Raw genomic sequence first — 8566 nt, 5'->3', positions numbered from 1 at the left:
CTTATAATCACCGTAAAGGCGAGGAAATTAATTCATTAAATTTTTGCTTCGCAGAACTTTTTGTTTTTAGCTTCCACAAACGAAATATATTGCAAATTTGAGTTGTATTGATAATTGCCTATACCATAAAAAAGTTTATCCGTGTCAATAAAGCTAGACTACCATTACTGAACAGCATTGCAAATCGAACGCTTCGCAATCGATTGGAACAATTATCGATAGCTTGTGTTATCTAGTGGCCTTTAAATGCCGGCGCAAGAAGAAGATAGATAACAACAATTGTGCACTGTCCACTTAAGAATTTCGTGTACTTTATGCAACAAAGTAACCAAACAAAAATAGAATCAATATGAATGCGATGAGGCACGCGATATCGCTGTTCTCCCTGGGCTCCTTCCAGCTGGGCAGACGCATGAGAAGCCAACATCTGAGGGGTTTTCTACTTGGCACTGGGCTGGGTCTTTGCAGTTTTGCAACGGTCACGTACGCACAGGCAGAGGCCGCAAAGGTCAATCGCAGGCTGAACGTATCGAAATTCATGGCGGAACCGATAACGGAGGCAACTGTGCTGCTGGAAGACAAGGAGAATATGCGGCATCGCATGGAACTCATGATTATGGAGATTCAAGCGGAATTCTGCCGTGCTCTCGAATCGGAGGAGTTTAACGGTCAAAAGTTCAAAGTGGATCGTTGGATGCGCAAGGAGGGCGGCGGTGGAGTCACCTGTGTCCTTCAGGACGGCGATGTCTTTGAAAAGGCCGGCGTCAATGTGTCGGTGGTGACCGGCTCTCTACCACCGGCTGCAGTGCAGCAGATGCGGGCGCGTGGCAAAGCGTTGACAGAGAACGTGAAATTGCCGTTCTTTGCGAGCGGTGTCAGTGCTGTAATTCATCCACGTAATCCCCATGTGCCGACGATACACTTTAACTATCGCTACTTCGAGGTGGAACTGCCCGACGGCGAGAAGCAATGGTGGTTCGGCGGTGGCACAGATCTGACACCGTATTATTTGGACGAGACGGATGCCCGTCACTTCCACAAGACGCTAAAGAGTGCCTGCGATGAGCACGATGCTACCTATTATCCCCGGTTCAAGAAATGGTGCGACGATTACTTCCACATCAAGCATCGCAACGAGTCACGCGGCATCGGTGGCATCTTCTTCGATGACATCGATGTACCCACCCAGGACTCGGCATTCAATTTTATCACCAGCTGCGCTCGGGCCGTGATCCCCTCGTATATGCCGCTGGTGCAGAAGCACAAGAATGACGCCTATGGCAACAATGAGCGGCAGTGGCAACTACTGCGACGTGGTCGCTACGTCGAGTTCAATCTAATCTATGATCGTGGCACCAAATTCGGCCTGTATACCCCAGGTGCGCGCTACGAGAGCATTCTAATGTCGCTGCCTTTAAATGCCCGCTGGGAATATATGCATGAGCCGCAGCCCAAATCCAAGGAGAGCGCTTTATTAACGGTTTTGCGCAATCCCAAGGAATGGATTTAATGAACAAATCCACTTGAAACGTTTACGTTTTCAATTACTACTATATAATATCGGGTTGGAATGGTGCCTTTATGTCACTTTTAGCAATATAAGAATTTACAATATTTATGCCTGTACAGTTTTTGCGTTAAACATTAATAAACAATTATTTTTACAAGGAAAAAATAAAAGATTTGGTTATCAATTTCATTATTGAAATACATTTGTAGGTATTTCCGTCCCTAGAAAGTGCTATCTTAATAACATTTATTTTTGAAATTGAAAACATAATAAATAATGTATATTTTGTTTGGTTTTGTTGAATCTGTTTGTGACCAAAAAACAAACACAAAACATGCATTAATGCATAGAAAGTTCTCGACCCTTTTACCAACCGCTGACGTCATCAATTTTATGCATATATATATATATGGTTTTTGAGGTTATGTCTGAAGATCTAATTTTCTTTCGATACCATGTATATTTTCATGCATACGTTGAGCTGATACAATTCTGCTAATGGCATCACACACTCACACTCAAACATACACACATACATAATTATGTTGGGTTTTTACATGGACAGATGTCTGTCTGCTTCGATTGTGTATGTATACTCGTTTTCACACACACACATACAGGCACACACACAGACACGCAGTTGCTCTACTGTACACGTAGAGTTCGTACGTTTTGTGGCGGTGTGTGTACCAACAATGCTGAAACCCTCACACACACACACACATACACGCACACCATTTTATATCATGCGCTTCATGTGCTTCGCGTGTGTGCGTTGGGCAGAGGGACATAAAGCGGGAAATGTGCGCCACCGGCGAATTTACCCACCAAAAAAAAAAAAACAAAAAATATACACAATTTTCGTGAGTCGTTCTTAAATCATAGTTTACAAAATGCTTTATTTTCCAGTTGTTGTTTTTATAGCAAATATCTAGATCTTTGTTTTGCATTCTAAGGGAAAGGGAAGGATGGGGGAGAGGAATATACTCCTTTTAGTTGTTTTCATCTCTGGTTTTTACAAACAAAACGGAACTGAATGGAAATTTTCATGTGTGTTGTTTTTATTTATGTAGAATATTTCTCGCTGTTGTTTATCTGCTGCTTGCGCTGTGGTTGTTGTTGTTTTGTTGTCGTAAAAATGAAGAGTAACTAGCTTAACTACATTCATACAAGTATTATATATATTAGATTTAATAAACATCGACAATGCCGCCGCCGCCGCCGGTCTGCTGCTGGTAAACCTCAATAGTGTCTCCCTCCTCCATCTCTAGCGAGGTCGGAGTATCGTTCTCATTGATCGGCTGTCCATCGAAACGGAAGCGCACCACCTGCATGGAGAGTCCGGCACGGTCGCAATAGGCGTTCATCAGTTTGCGTAAGGGTGTGTGTTTCTTTATTTTAAATTGGACCACTGCATTATCCTGGCCAAGTACTTTCAGATTAATGTGCTCGGTTTCGCCGCCCTTCTTTTCGTCAGACATGTTTTTTTTCTCTCGTTTTCTTTTCACAAACGTAAAAATGCAATGATGCCGGGCGTGCGTGCTGTACAATAAATATATATATATAGCGACAAAAAAAATATTCAGAAATTTATAATAATTCACTATTTATTTGATTTGCGTTGATTTGCACTGTGTGATTGCGTTTGGATATAGAAAATTTTCTTACTCTTTTAAAACGTTTCACTGCTCGCTTACTTTTTTTAGATTATCAAGCGGCTTGCGTTTGCCTCACACACGCCAAAAAATGGTTGTATTTTGAGTGTCTCCCTATTTGCAGCGCGAAAAAATTATTTGCGAAATAATATACTAAATATGACCAATGATGCCAATTCTGCCAGGGTTGCATTTAAATATATATAATACTAAATGCGTTGAGGGTTGGTATTTTTTTTTTAATTCCAGTTTAATATCATAATGCTTCCATATCAGAATACTTTTATCTTCATTTAATAAAATATTGGTTAATATATTAAATATTAAATACCAAAAATATCGATTGCACTTATTTATTATTTCGAATGAATTATTCAAGGTAGAATATTATAAAATACCAGTAAATTAACCGAATGTCATATTTTTCTAAATATAACACGAAAAACTTCGAAAATAAATGAAACGATGAAATCAAACGCTTAATCAATTGGAAAAGAAGATATCCAAGGTGTTTGCGTTTAGTCTATAATGAAAATAACTTTCGCATTGATCACCAATTTTTTATCTTATTGTCAAGTTGTACAAATGAAGTTTACAATTTTTAAAATGAAACATATAAGATGTTTGAGACGATACATTCCAAAATCTTCAAAAGTAATAATAAAACAATCAGCTAATCAAACATCTTACTATGGCAGTTGCGGAATTGATTCTAAAAAATATATAACCTTGAACCTTGAACTCATGTCCGATTATCCAAAATCACACAAGCACAATCCGATACATTTTGGGGGAGAATTTATTTTTATTATTCCCTGTGTTAGATTTTACACGATATTTGGAAATATTCGAAAGTCCCAGCAAAGTTATAACTTAGAGGAAAAAGCTGGGTACGCAAGGAACTATTTCAAAAAACAAAGAAATTTTATATTCAACATATTTTGATACTCACTAATCAGCCACTTCACCGTTTATGTTATTTAAAGAAATACAAAATGGTAAAAAATCTTTCTTTTCTTTTAATAAAATACTTTATTTTTGGGCAGTATTTAGTATAAGCTTATTTAAGAATTTTTTTTTTAAACTGTGAAGCAACAAAGATACAAATTTTTGCATATCCAGTGCCTCAAAGAGATCGAAAATTTGGATCATTCACAAATTGCATCTTTAGCTTAAAATATAAAAAATAATAATAAAATAATGCTAATTTTGGACCCATCTAAATTACCTTTGGATGCATAAAACAGGACGTTTTTTGTTGATTTTTTTGCGATATTTGATTTTATAACACTAACAAATTACTTATTTATCAATTGTGTCTTTTAACACCCTTCTCCATTTCGTATTTTAAAAATACGTATCCTTTCGGCTACTACAATTTTAACCCTATAGAGGGAGGACCCTTACCAGTTATAGGCGCCAAAGTAGAACGACCAACCAATAACAAACCTTATTCCATTTGGAATATTATCATGTGTTCGTTCCGTGGTTTTCATCCTTTAGTAAAGGGGCAACACACAAACAATCACCAATCAAAAGTACTTGAAAAGATCGAGATCGAAAATTGATTACATACGATATCCAGTTGATATGTAAGTTCCATACCATAACCACTTATAATGGCATACCTTTCTCGCCATGCGTAACTTTTTTTTGTAGTATTCTTACCAACAATCAATCAAACCAACTTGCAACAACTTACAATCGTCAGTAGTTACCATTTGTATTTAAAGAAAAAGAAAAGAGAAAAAAAGCAGGCCCGATTCAAACTTACTCACAGACCCCAGCTGGTTTGAAGAGAATACATACAGAATGTACACCAATTGAATAAGGTGATCTGGCGTCCCTGGGAGCCATTACGTTTCTAGTGTTGGCCTAGAACGGTAAACGCATGGGTTAGTGAGATTTGTGTAGTGAAGGAATTACCTGATTTTTTTTTGGCAAGTTTCTAATGGGTCAAGTTTTCACTACTTTGTGTGGAAGTCTTTCGGAAAGATTACTTTTTGTGTTTGTTTGTTGTTGAAATACTTGTGGTTCTGTTTGCACATAATACACATACATATCGTACCATTATTGAGTTTATCAGATTTTCAATATTGAAAACTGCAAAAAGATAAAGAAAATAAAAATGGCACAAGTTAGCGCACGGGTTTAATGTTTTTTTTTTTTTTTTTTTTTTTTTTTTGCTTAAGTATTTTTGACCAAACAAACCAACCAATCGGTGCTGAAGTGCATCGGTTTTAGCCATGTGGATCCAGGACGAGGGATACTCTTACACACCAAGGCATTCCCATATACCCCCTTACCAAAGGTGGGGAATCAAACACACACATCTTGATCGGATTTATTTTTACTTACTCTTCATTTCAATTGTTTAGAATTACTTACATATTTAAACGTATTTAAGCTATGCACAATTAATTGTTGATTTACGTTTTTGTGTCTGTTTTTTTTTTTTGTTTTCTTTTTTTTTTTATATTGTTTTACTTTCTTTGTTGTTTTTTTTTTCTCTTGTTGTATTTATGGTAAATTTGAAAATGGAAGTTAACAAGTGCTCCAACAGCATTTAAACGGACTTACAGCATGTCTTACGCTTCGTTGTATCCGAATACTGCATCGTCCCACTGTATTGCTATGAATTGCAAATTTCAATTGAATAAATATGTTGAAAGCAATCGTTAATTTCGATTGCGCCCCCAAATGATTGATTGTAATTACGATTCTAGTGTATTAAATGTAGTATTACCATCCAGCAAAGTTTGTTAATTACGCAATAATAACTCTGAAAAGTTGTTATCGTTAATCGTATCGATTACCATCCGTTGACCAGGACCATGTACACGTAGAGGACTCACTCACTGTCGCCACCATGCCGGATCGTTGGCATTTTGTCCACCATTGTCAGAGTTGCTATTGCTATTGCTGCGCGCAAGTATCGGCGGTGGAGGCACACTGAACATATTGTGATGTGCAGCGGGCGGCCGATATTTCTCCTCGTTCTCATCATCCAGTTCACGTTTAATGGCCGTATTCTGATAATCGTTCATTGAATACGTCGGATAGCCATCATCAATGGGCTCCTCCTTAATCTTAATCATATCCATTTCACGGAAATCGGGTTTACGCTCCTTAACATCACGATCGCCGCCGGCACCGCGTTCGACGCCACCCCGATCACGATCACGTCGCTCGCGCTTGCGATCGCGCCGCTCGCGTGACGATTCACGCTCGCGTGACTTGGAGCGCTTCTTTTTCTTTTCACGCTCACGATCACGATCGCGATCCCTGTCCCGTCTGTCGCGTCGACCATCGAAATCGTCATAGTCACGCTCCCGGCTGCCGGCGCGACGTTTCCTCCGCTCACGCGAACGACTGCGTGAGCGACCCATGACACGACTGCCACGGTCACGATCACGATCCCGACGATCGCGGGAACGCGACCGACGCCGCTCGCTGCCGCCCACAACACCAGCGCCGTACGGTGCACCGCGGCCGCCGCCACGTGAATCGATGCCATTACTGCCTACACCACCACGCCCACCACCACCACCACCACCTTCACGATCCTCACGCTCGCGTTCCAAGCGATAGCGTTCACGTTCGCGCTCATTATCCTCACGGCCGGAGTGCTTGATATTCACATCGTTGCCACCGCGCCGGGTACCGCCCAATCCACCACCCAGACGTCGTGGCAGCCAGCCCTTGACAGTGCGGGCCCGTTCAACATCCACCAGAACACGCTTGCTGTCAATCTTCTTACCATCGGCGTGCTTGTACGCCGCGTGCATATCACGCTCGTGCTCGTACTCAATAAAGGCGTAGCCTTTGGGTTTACCTGTTGGATGAACAACAAAAAAATTGATGAAAGTGGGAACGAAATATTTAAATATAAATAGTAATACCATTTGATAACAGGTGCCGCATACCAGGAAATAATCCTAGTAATCTATCCTCCAACTTTGGCTTTAAAATTTCACCAGATGTTAGCTTTTGGCTATTTTCGGGGGCAGGAGTGGGCGTGACTAAAAAAATGTTTGCGGAGTTTCCTTTTGAGCCTTCCAAGTTTTGTAACTTTAGCTCTCAAATTACAGAAGATTTCGTCTTTTGAGAATTGTGTGGGCGGGAGTGGGCGTTACCAGCCAAGTTTTGTTTTATTAATCTTTCAAGGCAGCTACCGGTGATATACTTTCAAAATTTGGTGATTTCAGCTTCCAAATTGTGGAAGTTAAGCGCATTTCTAATTTCAAGGACCGCAGTTCACGAGGGCGGTTAGTGAGGGCATGGTCTGAAACTGCATATGCAGGTCTTTGAAGAAAGTTACCAGCAAGCTACATTCCATTGCCATACAAATTTGTTTATCGGTAATATATGCCCTCAAAATTGGATGGCTCCAACTTAAAAACTGTGGTGGGCCTGGGGGCGGCGTAGATAGGCGTGGCCTATGCTAGATTACGTCAACCACCTACCAACCAAATTTGGTGGTTGTAGCTTTAAATTTGTGAGGGATATTTGGCTTTATCGATTTGCTATTATCGATCTGATCGATTTCCTAATCAGTTCTTGACACATTCGGTATCAGTGTATAAAAATTTAAAGTGCACATATAAAAAATAAAAATCAGAATTTACCTGAGTCCTGATCATGAATGAGCACGATCTTCTTGATGGGGCCGTAGAACTCAAATTCGCGCCTCAACTTAGACTCGGAGGTGTCGTAATTGATGCGTGCTATGAACAGCGTACGAAATGGATCCTCCGTGGCATTCTTGATTTCAGTTGGATCCCACAAAGCTATTTCGCGTTCCAGCTTGTAGGCGACTTGTTCCGCTTTTTCGCGACGCCGCCGCTCGAGACGCTCCTGGCGCGTCTCAACGGTTTTCGGCAGCGGTGTATCCTTTGGGTCCTCGAAGTCGTCCATGAATTTGGCAACGCCTAAATAGCCCCGCGATTTCTTTTCGTGTGGCAATTTATCCACCGGCGGCATAAATGGTATTGGATCCCGCGAGGCGAATAACGCCAATAGATTTGGCGGTAGATATTGGGTCATTTTGTTTATATATTTTTATTACCTTTGTTTTTTGTGCTAGACAATTGTACAAATTGAGGTTATGTTTTATATGTTGTTTACGAAATTGTACAAATTGCGTTATCTTACTTACTTTATAAATCCACCATCCACGAGGCGTGTTTCTTAAATTCCTGGCACTTGAATCGAATTCAATTTTAATTGCATTGGACTCTAAATCGATTTATCTCAACAAATATTTATAGGCGAGAGAAAAAAAACCATTTTTCCTCTAGCGTAGCTGCACGACTGCTAAAGATGGCAGAATGCTAGAGATGAACTAATTGGGTTCACCGCGATTGTTACTTTTAAATACCAGTGACTGTGACTTAAAATT

General features: G+C 40.2%; 3 protein-coding genes across 4 annotated transcripts; 1 reads left to right on the top strand and 2 right to left on the bottom strand.

Moving 5' to 3' along the window:
- Nucleotides 1-239: 239 nt before the first annotated feature.
- Nucleotides 240-1680, top strand: LOC6567019 (oxygen-dependent coproporphyrinogen-III oxidase). The gene has a single exon (XM_001992947.2). The coding sequence runs from the start codon at nt 350-352 to the stop codon at nt 1508-1510; it is 1161 nt and encodes a 386-aa protein (XP_001992983.1). The 5' UTR covers nt 240-349; the 3' UTR covers nt 1511-1680.
- Nucleotides 1681-2378: 698 nt separating this feature from the next.
- Nucleotides 2379-3278, bottom strand: LOC6566950 (small ubiquitin-related modifier 3). Of its 2 annotated transcripts, none has more exons than XM_032739246.2 (2): nt 3179-3278; nt 2379-3052 (listed from the first exon to the last, which is right to left on the bottom strand). In XM_032739246.2, the coding sequence occupies exon 2, from the start codon at nt 2989-2991 to the stop codon at nt 2701-2703; it is 291 nt and encodes a 96-aa protein (XP_032595137.1). In that variant the 5' UTR covers nt 2992-3052; nt 3179-3278; the 3' UTR covers nt 2379-2700. The 2 variants fall into 2 exon arrangements, with proteins under 2 accessions (XP_032595137.1, XP_032595138.1); XM_032739247.2 differs by having other exon boundaries at nt 3208-3259.
- Nucleotides 3279-5348: 2070 nt separating this feature from the next.
- LOC6566949 (U1 small nuclear ribonucleoprotein 70 kDa) lies at nt 5349-8492 on the bottom strand. Its single transcript, XM_001992945.2, has 3 exons — nt 8324-8492; nt 7794-8247; nt 5349-7000 (listed from the first exon to the last, which is right to left on the bottom strand). Exons 2-3 carry the CDS (start codon nt 8209-8211, stop codon nt 6021-6023), a joined length of 1398 nt encoding a protein of 465 aa, XP_001992981.1. The 5' UTR covers nt 8212-8247; nt 8324-8492; the 3' UTR covers nt 5349-6020.
- Between the last annotated feature and the right edge of the window lie 74 nt (nt 8493-8566).

The sequence above is a fragment of the Drosophila grimshawi genome, unplaced genomic scaffold (genome assembly GCF_018153295.1).
Source record: "Drosophila grimshawi isolate 15287-2541.00 unplaced genomic scaffold, ASM1815329v1 contig_1377, whole genome shotgun sequence".
Lineage (NCBI taxonomy): Eukaryota > Metazoa > Arthropoda > Insecta > Diptera > Drosophilidae > Drosophila > Drosophila grimshawi.
The sequence above is the reverse complement of the archived record's forward strand: the minus strand, read 5'-3'. Positions and strand labels throughout refer to the sequence as shown.

Bases quoted from the DNA above. Each gene is read 5' to 3' on its own strand.
- LOC6566950 (XM_032739246.2), bottom strand. From the start codon at position 2,991: ATGTCTGACGAAAAGAAGGGCGGCGAAACCGAGCACATTAATCTGAAA.
- LOC6566949 (XM_001992945.2), bottom strand. From the start codon at position 8,211: ATGACCCAATATCTACCGCCAAATCTATTGGCGTTATTCGCCTCGCGG. The intron at 7,001-7,793 runs GTAAATTCTGAT...TTCATCCAACAG, and splicing joins CATTCATGATCAGGACTCAG to GTAAACCCAAAGGCTACGCC.
- LOC6567019 (XM_001992947.2), top strand. From the start codon at position 350: ATGAATGCGATGAGGCACGCGATATCGCTGTTCTCCCTGGGCTCCTTC.